The sequence below is a fragment of the Triturus cristatus genome, chromosome 3_2, assembly GCF_964204655.1.
Source record: "Triturus cristatus chromosome 3_2, aTriCri1.1, whole genome shotgun sequence".
In the NCBI taxonomy this organism is placed as follows: domain Eukaryota; kingdom Metazoa; phylum Chordata; class Amphibia; order Caudata; family Salamandridae; genus Triturus; species Triturus cristatus.
Window position 1 is genome coordinate 943478400 of NC_140584.1, and position 19207 is coordinate 943497606.

Here is a 19207-nt window from a genome sequence, read left to right on the forward strand (position 1 = left end):
CTATGATCGCTTTTTGTTGACAAGGTTCCGCTTTGATCTGTTCCACCTCCTATTGGCAGTACCAAGAGGGTCCCATCGTGGACAAGTGCTGCCTGCTTGCGGCTGCAACGGAAAGTCTCCGCAAGATTTGGCGCACTTTTTATTTGTTTGTTCTTATTACTCAGTACCTCGAAGGCTATACCTAAAGCCCTGTTTAAAGAAACTAAAATTTACACAGATTAAACCAGCACTTTATTTCCTTCAACTTCTGAATTGCGACTGCACTTTATATGTATGCAGCTTTCTAAAACTAGCTATTACTTTTAGGAAAAGTATGGAGGGATAACTATGCTGCTATTATTGTTCTATTCCCTAATGATTTTTAACTTTGTATAAATTATTTATATTCTTAACCTGTTTATCCTGCTTGTTGCTTTTATTCTTATTGTTTACATAGTTCGCCTATAACACAAAAGTATTGGACAGCTCTTTTTAATTTGAAATTTTTTACGCAATTTATTTGTGAAATGTTTGTACATGTATTGTGCTTTTATGATTGTTAAATTTACAATCGAATAAAGTTATTTGAACTTGAACTTGGAAGCGCAACACGAACAAATATTAGGGTACTAGTGTGGGTCCTAATAAATACATGCCAAACAAATTGTAATTTTGAAACATTTTTTATTTCTCCTATGCGTCTGATAAACTACTCAATTTGCACCAGGTTTTCTGTTGCATTGCTATATACTGTTTACTAGTTGCCCTTCATTACACCAAAGCAAGCGTTATGATTCGTTAACTTTAAACCGAGTGACGTACTTGTTTTCTCCTCTGACTGGAAGTACCTTGTCGGTGTTTTTTTGCATCTATTTTTATAGCGCGAACTCGACCCGAAGGTATTGGAGCGCTGTACATGAGCACCGTATTTACATTACATATTCAGGCACGGGGACATTAAGCGATTTGCCCAGAACCACAGGACGTGGACGCGACCCCGAGGCTCGAACCCTGGTTTCCAGCACCAAAGTCGGCAGTCTAGCCGACGGACCACATCCTCTCTTTATGTTCCTTATACGAGAACCGCCCATTCCCTGTACTGTAGAAAGGCATAATTGTTTATTTTTTTCTCTTTCACGAAAATAAAGATGCTCCCATTCTGATATGGCCGTGTTTGTTTCAAGGTGAATATTTGAGAACTACGCATCGCCTAGTATTACAATAAAAAATATGCTATTTTCAATTAAATAACAATAATGTGCACACTATCATTATGAATAATTCGTGAATAGAAAAGATAAAGATGTCAGAATGTCTTTCAAACGAATTCAAACTTTTTATTCCCCCCCCCCCCCCCCCCCCCCCACCTCACCCCATTAATGATAAAGGGGTTCACTACATTACAACATGGTACTAATGTCTGATGAAAAAAGGCCATAGCTTTGAAGCTGCTGTGCGGCCATTTTGAAATGCTTACTTTGCGATTCAAGTACTAGAGTAAACAATGATTTAAATAATACGTCTTATTACACTAGTTGACAAACGTATCTTTTTATTTTCATCAGCATTTTCGAACATATTAAGAGAAGTGTGCTGTTCGATAATTTTGCTTTAGATATCTATTTGGAATGAGTTGGGCCTCGTCTTGTCCTACCTTAGTTTCCACTTTTTACCATGTAGTCCATTTTTTACGTCAAAAGATTTGTGTCTGGGTAGCATTGCTCGAATTCCTCGCAGCCTTGTCAGGTGACCGAGGGGAAGAGGAAAAAAAACTGCTTCTGTCACGTGACCCAGTATGGAGGCGTCGGCAGGGTGAGAAGGAAGCGGAGCGAGCAGCGTCCCAGGCAGGGGGAGGTGACAGGGAGCGGCGGCTCAGGGATAGGGAGAGCGGCCCCCGCTGTCATGGAGTGAGGGGGCCATGGGCGCCAAGGAGTCGCGCATAGGGTTCCTCACCTACGAGGAGGCCGTCAGGAGAGGTAAGCCGGGGGCGTTGTCCTAAGATGTGATGGACTCTGTCTGATCGGGGCAACTGTCAGTTGGGAAATGCTGTCTCTGTCAGTTGGGATCATTGCCTGTCGGTCGGGGTGCACCTCCTGCAGGGAAGTAAGTCATGGTCATGACGAAGTAATTGTCAATTGGCGGGTACAGTGGGGATGCTCTGTCTGCAGAAGATGTCTGGTTGTGGATCACTGTCAGTGGATTATTGTCTAAAAGGCAGGGGGTCATTGCCAGGACAGTGCGTCTAGTGGATCACTGTCGGGGGAAGACCCACTCCTAAATGTGAAATGGGGTGGATCCAACCCTGCAGAAACTATAGCATGCCAGTGGAGAAACGTTGCAGAGAGAGTGAGAGCAGGCACCGACTCGGGGGATTGCGGAGCCACTATCAATTCAGTGGGTCATCACTTCTATTTGGAGTGAGGTTCTACCTGACAAGCGAGTGACACTGTATGATAAGAAATGGCAGTGGATGAAGACGATGTTGTCAGCAGAAAGAAGAACAGTTTTAAGCGCTCGCTGTCTTGATAGGTTGACAGAACTGCTGATAAATGGGACATTGCTTTGTAAGGGAAGTGTACAATCTTTGCCAGCGGTACTGTCTGGAGGAGCAGCATTGTCTGGGATAAAGGCACGACCGAGGGCTGGAAGAAGGCTAGGGGTGCATAGCCACGGAGCAGGCGGTGAAACAGGGGATAATAATTTTGTTAGGGTGTGCAGCCATAAGTGTGTCAGCCACTGAAATGGGACAGTGAAGGGGCAGTAGCGGGAGGGAGGACATTACTGTTGAAATGGCTGTGGCATAAATATCCCTGGTGGGGTAGTGAGGCAGAGCCCATGCTTGTTAACTGGTGCTTATTACGAAATGTCCACATAATATGGAGCCGAGACTAGGTGGTCGAGTTTTTACGTGGCTGGCGTAAGTAGAGAATAGAAGGGACACCTGCGTAGTGTGCACTTTGTCCTATGTCGGTTGCTTGGCGTCACAGCCCTTTTGTAGTTAAGCACTGAGTATGATGCGGTAGTATTTTTGAAGTACGTGTGTAAGTACAGAAATCAAAGCCTTGGAAAACAATGCTAGTTATGTGATAGTCTGTCATTTTAGTGCTCGGATTTTGCATTGTCTCCTAAACTTAGTCTCTAAACACCCCTCCAGTTTTGATAGTCAAGGTTGTTTATTGACCGAAAGATCTTCAGATGTAGTCCTAGAATGTCTATATTTTATCATTAATACAAATCTAAGTTGCTTGAAAAATTAGGACACTTGGCACAGCATATCATTAAATATCATAATTTCTGCTAAAGAACCAATAACGGAAGTTTATTTTGTGCCGCTTTGTTGTTCAGTTATGATGTTTCTCAAAAACGAGTAAGCTCTAGATATTCTCTCACCTCTATTCAATTGTGTGCTGAGCGGCAGAGTGCTTTTATATATGCATTTATAATCCTGTCTGCTTTTAGTGTGCTAATTGTTTCTGTTAATGTTGTTGTGAAAACAGAAGCGAGAGGCCGAGAGCGGCCGTTTGCTTGAAATGCAACTTCCAATACAACATTACTTCCTCCAGTGATTGGGTTAAATGAAACCAAGTTTGTATATTTTGGCGTGAAATGTATTAATCATGAAGGTTCGGTCTGTAATAGATCTAAATGTTTGTAAGGATAGGGCCGTTGCAGGGTTTAATTAAAGCAATGCCTGATATTTTGCCACGGATAACCTTTAAATCCAGATCTACGCAGCGTTGGATATGAGACCCTGTGGTAGGCAGCTCTATCACCACATTGTGCACCCGTTTCTACAAATCTGTCCGCTCTAATGTGTCATATCAGTAAAACAGTATTGTATTGGTGGTTCTGTTAAATTCTCTGTAGAGCAAAGCCATTAAGCAGCGTAATGTAAACCTAGTCTTCTTGAAGCCCTTGACTAGCCTCGGTTTGTGACAATAGGCCTAGAGTTTCTCAGCTGCTGTGTCTATAAAGCTAGCTTTGGAATAATTGGCAGTCATATATGGATGCTGACAGTTGACACTGCCAGCTCAGCCTGCTACTGAATATTCATTAACCTGCTTCATCGGGCTGCTGCCTGTCTCTGATTAGTAAGCAAGTAAACATCAGTAATATATTCAGATCAGTGTAGGTGTGATGAATCTCCTTTGCTGACATCGTGTGATACATTGGTCAGGTGTTTGATAACAGCTTTAGTTTGACTTTGACGTTTCCCTGGTTTGAAAAACAATAGGGGAAACAAATCACCGTTTTATGCCCAGAGACTCTTAGTAATCCTGCCTTGTTGAAAAACTAGGCCTTTTCAATAGAAGTACATTAATTTCTACAGACCCCATCCATTCTCTTTTTCAAATTGCTTTTTATGATTACCATGGTGGATAATCTGTAAATATAGATTTTTCAAAGTGGACAGTTCAAATTGTGTTGGATCTTCTTTGTGGATTAAGATGGGATTGCAGTCGATACGGACTTTGATGGTTGTGCACAGATCTCGTTTAACAGTTAACAGTCAAATGTTCATAAGGAATGTTTAATTAATTAGAGAGTACTGATTTTTTTTTTTGTTCATTAGGAATGTTTAATTAATGAGTGATTTACATTTTTGTAATGTTGCTTTTCCTAAAGCGTTGCCCAGAAGAATTACACTGTATAGTTCGATGGAACTGCAATAGATGTTCAGACTACATTCTCAAAACATTAGGCTCCTACTGCTAAAGAAAATCCCATTTCTTAAAGCTTCTATGTTGCGCCATTGATATTGCATGCAAAAAAAAAAATCTCTGCTAAGGATCTCTATTGGGAATTTGGCTAACGTGGGTGGATGCTTGGTTTTTTGATTAAATAAAGCATGTCGTGTGTGAACTGTTTTATATTCTCCTTAACAGTTTAAGTATTTGTCTCTACCTGTTTGTGCGTTGGAATAAGTTTGTTCAGTTTTAATTTTCAGAAATGTTTTAGGCACTTTTGCAGTGTGACACAGAACTTCTTATGGCACGGGCATCTGAAACGTGAGCTGCTGGATGTAAAAAACTATAGATATACAGAAACTAGAATGTGATGAGGAAGGGGAACTTTAAAGTAAACAGTACTACACAGCGTTCAGTGTTTTTCTTTTTCTTACATCTATACTTTGCACATATTTGCAGTTTGAGTCACAGTAAAACTATATACATATTACACGTGCTCAATTTGAAACACAAAATGATAGTCATTTATCTGGAATCACTCAATTTGTTTGGCTAAGTTGTAAAAGCCAGGATTAGAATTCAGGTCTCTAGGCTCCAAGGCTAGCTACTACCAAAAGAAAACAAACGTGAGAGTTTTTACCCTAATCTATTTTGTCGTTAGTATTTTATTTTACTAAGAACACAATAATAGAATAGTTAGTTTGATGTAGTGTTCTTATAAATATCTACTCCCAAATTAATAAATTACAAAGTTTCACATTTCCTAAAAAACCCTTTCGAGAAGTGTGACCTACAGATGATGCAACTTGGTTATGTAGTATGAATGCTAGACTACGTTTGAGCAAGTTTTTCCCATCTTTCCACTTTGAATGAATTCTGATACTAGCCAAATCACTTTGTCTCCCTGTACCCTACTTCCCTTATTCAGATCACTTAGACATGCGAATTCCCAACATTAAAGCTCCATGAAAGTGAAAGTATACCTAACTTAGAAATACAGAGTACGGAGCATTAACTCGTATACATAGAAGGATAAAAAGTAGCCAAAAGTAGGTCCCCTTTCTACAGGTAGAGAGAAAATAAAAAAAAACGTATGCAACATCTCTGGGTGTCTCTTTGCAGCCGTTTCTCTTTGGTAATATATATTTGACGTCATGAATATCTAAAGAATGCAGTATATATCCAGTACTGTGACTAACACTGTATATGTTCTTGCCTCCAAGTCCCTGCAATTTTAACATTTCCTCTATCAATGCCAGTGACACAATCCTTCTAGGACTGTAGACTGTGCGCTAGAGTCCAAAAGTCACACCATAATTTTTCTGAGCATGCTGTATCATTGTTTTACATCTATGGTAATTTGCTTGTTTCCAAGTTTTATGAGTAAATATTTTGGATTAGATTGCATCTGTGGTGCAAGAGTGGAGTCCTCTATTTGTGTTTATGCTGAGCAGCGATTGGTGTCTCGTGTTTATGCCTGGCTCTAAATCTATACTCGTGTTACTTTACCCTGGATCCACCTACCCATTTGTAGCGGGTGGATGGTCCTAGCCTACTCTGCAGTATACAATAGTTGCACATGCCACTACAGTAACAGTCGCCTTGTTCCACGTGTAGCAGCTTAGAAGGCGTTCCATGTGTAGCAGCTTAAAAGGCATTGCATCTAAGAAAGCAGTCGCTGATTATTAATTAATTTTAATACAAGACCTGTTATGCTTTAGAGCACGAGCACCAGGCGATTTGCATTATTAGTATATATCACAGATTCACTAATGTTCCAGATTTGATATTTCAGTATATTACTTCATTAAGAAGTGAGGTGTTGGTCTTAACTGTGGAAAAAGGAGATTTGAATTCTAATCCTGACTTCTGACATGCTCTAAATATGTAGTCCTGGGAAGGTCAAAGTCACTTGGGGCCTGATTACAACTTTGGCTGTGTGGTGCGGAGTCTGCCCTGCCAAAGCCGTGGTTAGACCTCTCACCAGATTAGTTTTCTCCTGTCTGGTTGCCTTTTTTTTTTTACATTCCCACAGCAGTGCCCTAAAAATGGACACCACAATGAGAACATTGTAAAGTCCATGCCGTGCAGGAACTGGTGTACATGCACACAGGGGGGCACAATGTTGTGCCCTCCTGTGTGCATCCACAGGACGTGAGGCATCCTGCCCCTGTGGGGCACCTTTTGTTTCCACCATGGTTTCATGGCGGTGAAACCACCATGAAAAGCGTGGCGGAGATGAAAATTGTAATATGCTTGGCTGGACTGCAGTAGTCCCGTCAAGCATATTGCCTTCTGACCACCGCAACACTGCCAGGGAGTGGCAGTTCCCTAGCAGTTACGGCGGGGCAATGGTGGTCCGACTGCCGTAGTTGAAATTCCGACCGCCACCGCTGCAACCCTGTGAGTCTGGCGGTCCCTGGACTGCCAGACTCTTAATCAAGGTCTGAGAGTACACGTACTCGTCAAGAAATTATGATTGGCAAATTAATTTATAAGTGTCACGTTTATGTAGGCCTTCACTTACATATATTCAGTATGTGCTTATTCATGACATTTGTTTGGACATTTTATCCTGGTTGTGTTTTTGTGCCTAATTTGTTCCATTTAGCTTATCTTCTTTTGCTGTAGTTTTCCACTGGTATTTTGCAGGTAGTCACGTTTTTTGGATGCTCCTATATGTTGACTCAGGGTTTTGGGCCATCACTCTGTGTGTTTGACTTTCATAGATCCTTACCACAGTAGTCTACCTATTTCCTCAATGCGTGGTGATACCATAGATACTTTTTTTCCATCTGTTTTACTGTTATATCGTCATTTTTCACCCAAGTCTACCACTGACCTTTCTGAATTCTGTCACAGAATTTTGCCACACCCATCCTTCTTGAAGTCTGAAATCAAGACACCTATAAGCAGTCTCTTGTTATGTGTGTAAACATCGCAAATCAAGTAAAAACAGACATCATATTATGAAGGACGAAGCTTGCTTGCTCTGTGTGCATCTATTCTTGAAGAGTCGCCCTTTACAACTTAAATCTTACTGTTTAGGAGTTCTATTGGTAACACATTTGTGTACCTTGACTCAAACATGCTGTTCTATCCTATTTAATTTATTTTCCAAATGTAAGGTTTCCATGTCAAAGTAGGATTTAGTCTCTTCCTCCACTACTGTTTGGGGTTTGTCTTAGACTACATGAAAGTTCAGCTCGTCGTATTTCAGTCCCTTAAAGCGAGTAGAGAGGGGTAAGGCAGCTGTTGCTAATGCTCTCCTTGTTAATAACCATAGTTCAGTTGTTTACAGATTTTTAGTGAAATGTGGTTATACTGGGAGACAAATATTTATATTACCTTTCAAAAACCTAGATAAAATCCTAACTACAACTTTGTCTGATTAATAAATAAACAAAGTAAATTTTAATACATTTTAAAACAGTAGACTTAGATGTTAAAAGTTTTGCAAAAAACTTTGTATCAAATCTTTTTTAGGGTCGAACTTTGTCTCAGTGCAGGCTTCGCTTTGGATATCTAAGAGCAATGGTGGCGTCATCCACTGCCCCATCAGTTTCTGTCTCCTGTCCTGCTCTGTTGGGAACATTTCCTTTTGGTAGCTTAGACCCAGTCTGATGCTCAGTAGAGTATCATGCAGTTGGTTGGTAGGTAACCGCTGTGAAATGTGAATGTGTCATGAAGCTTAAGAGCTCTTAAGTCATACTGGAGTGTTAGGTTCACAGCTGTTTCAAATGATTTCAGTAGTGTTCTCTTGGCTGATTGGGAGTAGCACCACTGCACCAGGAAGGGTACTATTGTAGCCTTACATTACTATTCCCTCCTTCTTAAGCTCATCTTTGCTCTGGTAAATCCTAAACATTACAGGGACTTAAGTATGTGCCACTTACTATATTGAATGATGGTCTTTTTATGATTTTATTCTACATTAGTGTCTTTAGTTACTGGCCCCGTCATCTATGAAGAAAGTACTGGGCTCTCTTTGCTGTAATACTGGCTTTTATATACTTATGTCTGAAGAAACCCTTTTTAAATAGGTCCCTTTCTGTGTTGTGAACACCTAAATAGTTACTGCAGTAAATTGACTTGAAAACCCCTAACATTGCGTTTTCAGTCGCCATGTGTTTACCAGGTGATCATAATGTTTTTCCACATTGTTATGTATTTCAGCTGATACTGTTTCTGTTGTTATTCATTCTATACATTTGTATTTGCGTTTCTTGTTTATAAGGTCCTTGAGTCTGGCACTATCATTTGATGATCATGAGTTACTGCAGTTATTGCAAGGAGGGCTCTGGCCTTGCAGAATGCCTTCAGAATGTATCAGCTCATAGACGCCATGCTGTATTGTTGTAATGGAGTCTAAAGTTCAAATTATTGTGGAACATATGCAAGGGCATTTTGCTGATAAGAGAGTTGACTTTAGACCACAGGTGGAAATATTTCATGCAGCTGATAAAGCATAAAAGTAACACTGTTAGTTCCTATTTAGTGCCTAAAATGCCTCCATGGCAATTTTCTTGCACAAAATTCACACAGTTCGTTACATCCAAATGATCTCATTTGTTGTTTAAACTCTGTAGTAATCGACAGTAGTATCTAGGCAATTTAAGCTTTTGCTCCCAAGCTTTAGTTTTTAGTCATCACAGCTAGAAGTGATGACTCTGCAATAAAAGTCCAGCTTCCATGAGCGCATTCACCCTGAGTTAAAGTCTGCGGAGAGAGGGTGAATGAGTTGGTATTTTGATTAGTTGTGCATTTGCTTTTATTACTTTTTTCTACTGTATGCAAATTAAGCTAGATCTTTTGCACTAAATCCTCAGTTATAACTTCTCCATAGACTGTCCTACATCGTCTTCCTGCTTTAGGGACGTTTAGGTCCAAAGCCGAACCAAACAAATCATTATTTAATTCCCCAGTGGGGAGAGTGCTTTTGCATCTCCCTTGTTATCCTCTTCTGCCTGCTTTGCACACAACACTCGGAAGTAGGCTTATTTAGAAAGAAGTGTCACACCTTCAATCTAATCCATTTCTCATACACCCCCTTGGTCTGCAGAGTAAACATTGGCATACATTTACCATTGGGATCACTTTTTTGCTCCTCTGCACTTTAGTGCCTCTCTACTTCCCTCTTTCTTAGTGCTGCAACTGTGTTAGCACTGCAGGAAAGGCTGATATAGGGATCCATTAAAAAAGTTATTTTTTTACTTCATCCCCAAGTGTTTGCCGTCTTGCGCACTCTGTTAAAGGCATTAATCCACTGACTATGCCCGTGCCGCACACATTCCAACACTATTGGCTGGTCACTTGAATGAAGAAAAGTTTTCTGATATGACAAATCTAGAGAAAAAGGTTACTACTGTTAATGTGATGGAGAATTCTGTCCGAAGTAAACATTAGCTGGTGTAATGGAACACAAGTTATAGAATTGTTTTCTTAGCGAATTGGCCGCATTTCAAACTCCCTTCCTCATACTAACCCTGCCTATCCGTATTCCTTAGTGTCGCCCCAACATTGACCTTTATTCTTTGTAACACCCACACCTTTTTTTTATGTACCGTTGCTTTTTACTGATTACAAAAAACTACATTATTTCAACAATATTTCAGGGTTGCCATAGTGTCCTAACACTAAAATTCGTTTTAATAGTTTTTCCTGATAGTGTTTTCTTCATAGACGTTTCTTCATAGTGTCCCAGGTTTATTACTGACACTGCATTTCTACTTGAGAAATGTTAAGGGTGTTTAATTGAAACCTTGTTGGCACAAGGGTTTTTAGGCATAACCCACTTTTCTGATCATTTACAATATCACAGTCATCGCGACAAACGAGTCTCATAGTCTTCAGTTTTTTTTTATTACTGCAGGTGTGTATAATTTTAATTATCATGACTGTGCGAAGAGTATAAGGGGTCTAACAGGGCATCAACAAAACAACCGCTAAAGAGCAAGTGAAGACCAGGGAAAGATAAAAAAGGGACTCCAATGAGGAGCATAACACCTTAAAATAAGCGAGTAAACGCCAAATGTATTGTACTGATGTATAGGAACGGGGAATGCCCTCTCTCTAGCTGTCTGGAGGGCACTGAGCTCCATATCGCATAACTTCACTTCAGTGGCGCCGTCTAAAGGTTAAACAAAAACAATGCAGCACTGCAGACAATTATCTACCAGTGAGGTAGTTCTTCAAGTGATAAATACTGCCCGTTTCTATGTTTTCGTGGTATGGAGACTTCCTACCACAGAGTAATGCAAATGGGATATAACTAGCAAGAGAGCATGGTGGGACTGAATGCATTTACTGTATATATTTGAGTTGAAAATCAAAGTTCGTATTCATTTGGATTATTTTATAACTTTAAAGTATGTAAAATGAGTACTGGTTAGTTGAGTAGTATTAAAATCTTTTTATAACATTCTGAATGTGCACAGCTTTGTTAGTAAATGCTGGGTAAATTATACACCTTTAGTAATGTGTGGAAACATTTTCACACTGCCTTTCTAATTATTCATCTCTTACACCTGTCTTTAGCTTGAAAATTGAAATTAACATTTGTCGGCAAATTCAAAATATAGCTTCAGTCTCACACTGACTGCTTTTGGTTGAAAGTGCAATTACTCATTTGCTCAGCTTCTAAAGGGAAGGAGAATTATTGGATTGCATTTTGGTTCTAAAAAACTTGCTTGTGGATCAAGTAGAATGTTCTTGCACTTTTTCCGACGAATTATACTTTCGCGGTACAGAGTACGCTTCATTGTTAAGATGGATGATATATTAACCCTCCCTTTGGTGCTATTGATTTGCGCATATTCTGTGATCTACAATGCTAATCGTTCAGGCTTCTGCATATTGTAAGCTTTTTGTCTCGCTTCAGTCAGGCACAGAACAAGTAACACATGGTTGGTGGCAGTGCAGAATTCCCTTACCTTGTAGATATTGGAGTTGTTTTATTAAATAGCCTCAGTGAGATTAAGTAGTACTAGAATACCACAGTGAAAACAAGCGGGCAGCTGGGTTGCAGAGGAGGAGGTAAAGCAAGCTGAAAAGGGAAATTACCTTGCTATTATATCAATCCATCAATCATGCGATTTGTATAGCGCACTACTCACCCGGAAGGGTCTCAAGGCGCTGGGGGGAGGGGGGTCTGCTACTGCTCGGACAGCCAGGTCTTGAGCTGTTTCCTGAAGCCGCGGTGGTCCTGGGTCAGCCGAAGGTGGATGGGCAGGGAGTTCCATGTCTTGGCTGCCAGGTAGGAGAAGGATCTGCCTCCGGCGGTGGTGGCTCTCTGGATGCGAGGTACGGCGGCGAGGGCGAGGCTCGTGGAGCGTAGCTGGCGGGTGGGCGTGTAGCAGGTCAGGCGGTCGTTGAGGTACTTGGGGCCCAGGTCGTGGAGAGACTTGTGTGCGTGGGTGAGGAGCCTGAACGTGATCCTCTTGTTGACGGGGAGCCAGTGCAGGTCTCTCAGGTGGCTGGAGATGTGGCTGCGTCGGGGGATGTCCAGGATGAGTCGGGCGGAGGCGTTCTGGATGCGTTGGAGTTTTTTCTGAAGCTTGGCTGTGGTTCCGGCGTATAGGGTGTTTCCGTAGTCCAGTCGGCTGGTGACGAGGGCCTGGGTGACCGTCTTCCTGGTTTCGGTCGGGATCCATCTGAAGATCTTGCGGAGCATGCGAAGGGTGTGAAAGCATGATGAGGAGACGGCGTTGACTTGTCTGGTCATCGAGAGGGAGGAGTCCATGATGAAGCCCAGGTTGCGTGCGTGGTCGGTTGGCTTGGGAGCGGTGCCCAGGGCTGGGGGCCACCAGGAGTCGTCCCATGCGGAGGGTGATGGTCCCAGGATGAGGACTTCCGTCTTGTCTGTGTTCAGTTTCAGGCCGCTGATGTTCATCCACTCGGCGACGTCTTTCATCCCTTCGTGTAGGCTGGCCCTGGCGGTGTCGGGGTCTCTGGTGAGGGAGAGGATCAGCTGGGTGTCGTCGGCGTAGGAGATGATGTTGAGATTGTGTTGGAGTGCGATGGCAGCGAGGGGTCTCATGTAGACGATGAAGAGGGTGGGGCTGAGTGACGATCCTTGCGGGACGCCGCAGATGACTTCGGTGGCCTCGGAGCAAAACGGGGGGAGGCGGACTCTCTGTGATCTGCCGGCGAGGTATGAGATGATCCATTCCAGTGCCTTCCCTTGGATGCCGGTGTTGCTGAGGCGTTGGACTAGGGTGCGGTGGCAGACAGTGTCGAATGCTGCAGAGATGTCCAGGAGGATGAGTGCCGCTGTTTCTCCGTTGTCAAGCAGGGCTCGGATGTCGTCAGTGGCTGCGATGAGGGCGGTCTCGGTGCTGATTATACAGATCCCAGGTTAGGCGTCATCTGAAATGTTACCTTTAGGAGGCTCCACCTGGGATGTTGTGGCCCATTCTGAAGGTCTCATCTAGTCGTCTGTCTTTTTCTGGAGGCCTCCTCTGCAGTATTGTGTAACCATGAACTGCACCTCTGGGATATTGTCTACTTCGACAGCCTAATCTGGAGTGCTGCCTTGTACTAGAGTCCTCATTTAGAGTGTTATGTTATGTTTTGCAGCATTGTATCCACTTCTGCAGGCCACATTTGTCATATTTTTTTCAGTTCTTGGGGTTACATGTTGAGCATTATGGTCACATCAGGCACAGATGTGACCAAAGGGGTGGGCGCTTGGATGGATTTGGATTGTGTAAGGCTAGTTGGATCGGTGGAAGGAAAGGCAAAGATGGATATAGAAGTGGGTTGGTGTAGGCTTTGTGGGTTATTGGTTGAATCTATGGATTGTGAATGGATGGAGTATGGTTAGTTGTAAATAGGGTGTGGCTGGATAGTGAATGCTCTTGGGTGTGCGACAAAGGAAAGGGAGGGCGTGAAAACGATATTGGTGGGTGGTGAGGGATTATTGTTAAAATAATCGTAGTTATTAAAACGTGCAATTTATAAATAAAGCACTGATAGTAATGCAACATTACACTCCTTTCTAAATAATCTTTCCCCCCTTTCATAGCTGATAAAAGAACTAGCTGAGGCACTGGGATACAGATTGACCCAAAACTGAACAGGTTGGGCAATTAAGTAAGCTAGAATTGGAAACGATTCTAAAGTGTAAACATCAGCCTTTACATCCCAGTCCTGGGTAAACCCAGCAATCACTAGCAATGTTGGCGCATAGATTTCTCGCAGCTGCTTAGAGATCTTCTGGATAACAACTGTAAAGGTCAACAGAAATTCATTCATTCTGCCCATGAAATTAGCATTCACTACCTCAAATGGCATAACGTCTGATGCTCGAGAAAAGAACCCAATCATTTACTCTCTGTATCTTACGTAGGCTGTATGCCTGCTGTAAAGATATTTGTATGACCTGCAGGTCACAGCGCATAATCAATATAAGGTCTCCTCAGCCCTTAATCATTTTAAGATCCATACATCTCCGAGCTGCCAAATAATTCCAATTCGGCATCAAGCCCTCAAGTGTGGGCTTTCCCATAACACATCCTTGCTAGAAGATATGCTTGACAAGCCTGGGGAAGGGGTCCAGATATACCATGGGCCAGACGGGTACTGTTCCACACAGCACTATGTGGAACAGCAGTTGTGAATACAAACGGACACTTCCCCTTCTAATAATATGAAAAGTTTTTTTTTAATTGAGTGATGAACTCTTGAGTATCCATGTTTTCAGATTCCTCTCTAATGCATCTATTAGCCTAATGCCTTTGACCTCGGTAGGATAAAAGTCAAAAGCTGGCCCCTTCTCTATTCCAACTTTCAAGCTGTATTCTCAGATAGATCTGTGAAATTAGTTCATAGTCCACATTCCATTCCGTTAGCAACAACAGACTGCATTTTCTATATTCTGTTACTGTTTTTGTTTTTCTGTGTGTTTAAAATAATTTGATTTGATGTAGCATATTCCACAAACCAAATTGCCTGTAGGCGCTAGTACAGGTGTCAATTTGTCAACATAATTGTTATAATTCTACCCACATCGGAGATGAAAGGGAATGTGTGTCCCATCCGATTTCGAATCTGCAAATGCCATGAATCTGTTATTCAAGCACTAATCCACTCAGCTAGCTGGCAGTTCAGAGGGAACTGCCAAGAACTGATCCGAAAGGTTGGTTAATGGCACTATACAATCTTTTCAATTAAGGTAATATCTGACAATTCTGCTGCAGTCAGCCACACACATTTTAGGTGCTGTAGGGAGGCTCTGAAAAACTAGGAAAAATTCCAGAGGTACAAGGTACAAACTTGGAAACCCATGGCGGGCCGCTGGAGCCATGGTGAAGAGAAAACGTAATCTTAAGGCTGTAAGTGGACAATTACAAAATTGGGGCCCCACGGCTCTGAGTTTAGTTTTACTTCTGCCTGCACCTGGACTCGTTCCCGCTGAACGTTCATATGCCAGCTTCTGTCTGGCGCTCATTTTCTGCTTTTTTAGGTCAAAGCCTATCAGACAACACAGCTGGCTGGTTTGCTAATGACTTCTTGGGGCATTCAGAAAGCTTCCCTGGGTATGCATTCGTCCATTGCTTACCATTGGCTTTGTGGTTTGTAACTTAATCTCTTTCTATTTTTGCTCGGCTTGTTTGTTTTCGGCTGTCAGTGTGAGTTCAATCCTGCCAAGGAGCAAAGCCTTTTCACACCACCTCTCCTTGTATTCTTCCATGAGTGGTCCTTTCTGTAAACATGCCTGTAAATCTTGTTCTTATCTTGTCACGTTTGCTGTGTATTCAAAAACAGAGGTCAAATGTCAGGCCCTGTCTTCTAGGGAGATTTGTGTTTACCTTTCTTTCTCTGACTTTGAAGTCAGACAAAGAAAAGTGAACACTAAGCTCCCTCAGTGACAATCTTGATAGATATTGGGAGTAGGACAGAGTTTTTAGGTCTCGCGTGCATTGCAGCGCAAAGCGCAGCTCCGCCTCCGCAAAAGATTTTGTAGGAGAGGATTTTGAGAAAAGGGCTTTAAGCCCCGCCCCTTATTTCCATTGGCAGGCGTCACCGTTTATGTTAAACGGTTGTCTGCCATTTGAAATGAGGTGTTTGGTTTGCCTCCCTTAGGCTTTTTGTGCCGGCCCACCCGGACTGGCTTGCCTGCTTTGCTTCTGTCGCAAAGCAATTTCTTATCTTTATGGGGCCATGTGTTTCTCATCACCCCATAAAGACAAGAAATCGGAGCCTGTTTTAACCAGTGCCCGTGTACTCGTCATCGGCCCGCAACCACCAGCGCTCCTGCCTCCGAGCCTGTCATGCGGCGTGTCACTCAGGCTCACGCTCCCCCTCCCTGTCTCCTCGTGGCAGGTCCCTCCAGAGGCCCCACCTCTGGTGTCCAGGTGTCCCACTGTTCTCTTTCCTATCCGCTCGATCAGGGATAGACAGACAGGTTGCCTCCTTCATGCCCTGCTCACCACCTCGCACCGCTCTGGGCGTAGGGCATGGCATGTCTCCACACAGTGCTGAGTACAATGGCTTTCACACACTTTGCCTCCATTCCTGCCCCTCCCCCCCCCCACCCCCCCTCACAGCCGCACGCCAGGGTCTTGGGTAAGGACATCGCGCGCAGTTCGGAAGCAGACTCACCATTTGTCCAGGCTGCCTCGGACTCTGGGAGCTGTACTGGCGAAGATAAGGGATTGGGAGCGGCAGACAAGGGTATGTCTGCGATCGGACCCAGGAGCTGAGTGGCTCAGCAGTCCTATGTCATTGGCATTCACCAGACGGGCAAAACGGGCTCCACACAGCAGCTCTGAGACACCACTCTGCAGGAGGAGAGAGCAGGCAGCGCTCAACAGAGCCCAACACCACTGCCCCTCCCCCCCCTCTTCCCCTCACCCCCTCATCTTCCCGCTCCCTCGCAGCCCGCAACAGGCTTTAGTTTCAACTATTATTCTGTGAGAAAGGAGGGTGCACAAGACTGTTGACAAGCACTGAAGCATGTCTACTACAGTCTTATCTGGGCTCCCTTCGCCATCACGTCAAGGTGATCAAGGGTACCTCAAGGTTGCCCATTAGTCAGCTCTGGTTCCCATCTCAGAAGGTGGCGTTTTCTCTTCGACACGGCGACCGAGGTTCAAGGGCAATTGGGGGTTAGGGGCGGGAGAAAAGGGCAAAAAGGAAATTATTATATTCACTCTTCAGGGCGGGGGCTGATCCAGCTCAAGAGCAAGCCAGACTCCACAAGGGACTGCCTTGCGGCAATACATCAATTTAAGTACGACACTATTTACACAGTGCATTTGGGGTCTTTGTCCAAGGCTAAGCCAATCCAGGAGGGATAGTGCATGGCTCTCCCGACACTGGAGAAATGCTATTTGCGGACCCGTTAAAGCCTTATACACGAAGCTCTGCTCGTCCCGCGCCACTAAGAAATCCTTTGGAAGACAACTGCTGTTTTCTTACTGTTAATTAGCAAATGTGTAGCGCACAATCTCCCATTACTAAGGCATCGCATTGCTTTTCGGTAATCTGGGTATGACTTGCTCGCCCAAAAATCATAGGCAGTAAAATCTGGCGTTAGATCGTTCGGAAATCTTGCCCACATAGTGGAGCGCTCGTTCACGAAATAATTCATGGCACTCGCAAAGACGGGGTTTTGGCTCGTGAAAGACGAGGGACAGAGTGCGGAGATAGAACAGCTATCAATACCACAACAAGCATTTGAAATGCAATAGGTCTCGCAGTTACGCAAGTTTGAGCTATTGACGTTGCAAATATCAATGCCTTTTTTTTTTTCGTTTTTAAAAATGATAAATAAAAGGCATTGTCATTTACAATGCTAATAGCTTAAACTTGCGTAACTGTGAGACCTATTGCATTGCAAATGCTTGTTTCTTTTTCTGGCAACCACATTTAAATGAACTATGCAAGTATTTCAGAATTATAAAAGCACAAATGAAGCACATTTTTTATTAATTCCGAAGTGTGTTGGAAACAAAGACTATTATGATCAAAACAAATCAATACATCAAATCATGCCATTTTCACACATTGTTTGTGCGCTGTATAATTTTATCAGTAAAACTGTATGTTTGTGCAATTTCAATTTCAATTGCAAATGTTTTGTCTGTAATGGCAGAGTGCTACCACACCATGCATACTCCATTCTACTCCACTCCACTATACTCTGCACAGCTCCACTCCCCTCTGCACCGCTCCACTCTGCTCCCACGGGACTCTGTGCCACTGCACTATGCACCACTCTGTGCTTCTCTACATTACTCTGCATCACTCTGACAATGCACTCTACGCCACTCCACTCTGTACAACTCCACTTTGAGCCATTCTACTAAACTGTGCATTATTGCACTCTACGCCACTGCACTCTACTCTATACCACTGTAGTCTACACCACTGCACTCTTGACACTCTACTCTGCAACACTGTACTCACTGCTACTGAGCTCTAAGCCACTCTATTCTGCACTACTGCACTCTATGCCAGTGCACTCTACACCACTTTGCATCACTTTAGTTTATGCCACTACACTCTGTAGTAATCCTCTCTACGCAACTGTACTCTACGCCAGTACACTATACACCACCCTACTCTGCATCACTTTTCTCTGTGCCACTGCACTCTGCAGTAATCCTCTCTGCGCCATGGTACTCTGCGTCACTCTGCACTATACACCACTCTACTCTGTATCACTTTACTCAATGCAACTGAACTCTGCTATGCGCCACCCTAATGTACGCCACTGCATTCTTTGATGCAGCATTGTATGATGCTGAATTCTATGCTTCTGCACTCTACGCAACTGCACTCTGCAACACTCTATGCCAGTGCACTCTACATCACTGAACTCTATTCTATGCTACTGCACTCTACGCCACTGCATTCTACACCACCCTACTCTGCAAGACTGCACTCTACCCCACACTGCTGCATTCTTTGCCAGTACACTCTACGCTACTGCACTTTCCAGCACTCCACTCTGCTACTGCACTCTGACACTATACTCTGACACTATACTCTGCACCACTGTACGTCACAGCACTTTATGCCACTCTACTCTCCACTACTGCACTCTACTCTGCACCCTCTGCCACTGCATTATACATTGCAACACTCTAAGTTTCTTTTTTTCTTCGTGTGTTTGGATCAGAGGCACTTGGCCCCCAATTTTTCACTCAGAACAGTGATGACTTGAGTAACGCTTTCAAATAGTCCTGCAAAAAAAAAAATGCTGTATTCATCCAAATCGACTGTCTTATTCTGCTGTGCATTTAGGGGACCATACGAGTGTTGTGTTCTAGCTAATTAGTAGCTTTTTGAAATAAATGTACCAACATTTGGCCTCAGGGGCTGTCTCATGATCCTAGTATACGACTTTCTTCAGCAGCAGAAAGGGTTCAGGCAACTATTTTTGAAGATGTTCCACACGTTACTTTGCACATGCAGTAACTTTGCAACTCTGCAAATTAGAGCATATGCTGCATAGCTTGGAAGCTTCTCTGTGATTCCGGACTGCATTGAAGGGAGTTCATACATGGCTGCGGTAGGTTATTGAATAAAAA

At 43.2% G+C, this 19207-nt stretch overlaps 1 protein-coding gene across 2 annotated transcripts in view; it reads left to right on the forward strand.

The window, feature by feature from the left end:
* The first annotated feature begins 1710 nt into the window (after positions 1-1710).
* The window catches only part of USP32 (ubiquitin specific peptidase 32), a 1392279-nt gene continuing 1374782 nt past the window's right edge, over positions 1711-19207 (forward strand). Inside the window, exon 1 of one of the 2 annotated variants that reach the window (XM_085649438.1) lies at positions 1711-1955. In XM_085649438.1, the coding sequence (XP_085505564.1) occupies positions 1898-1955 (58 nt within the window). In that variant the 5' untranslated portion in view covers positions 1711-1897. The remainder of the gene's footprint in view (positions 1956-19207) is intronic. The other variant, XM_085649439.1, reaches the window with a different exon arrangement.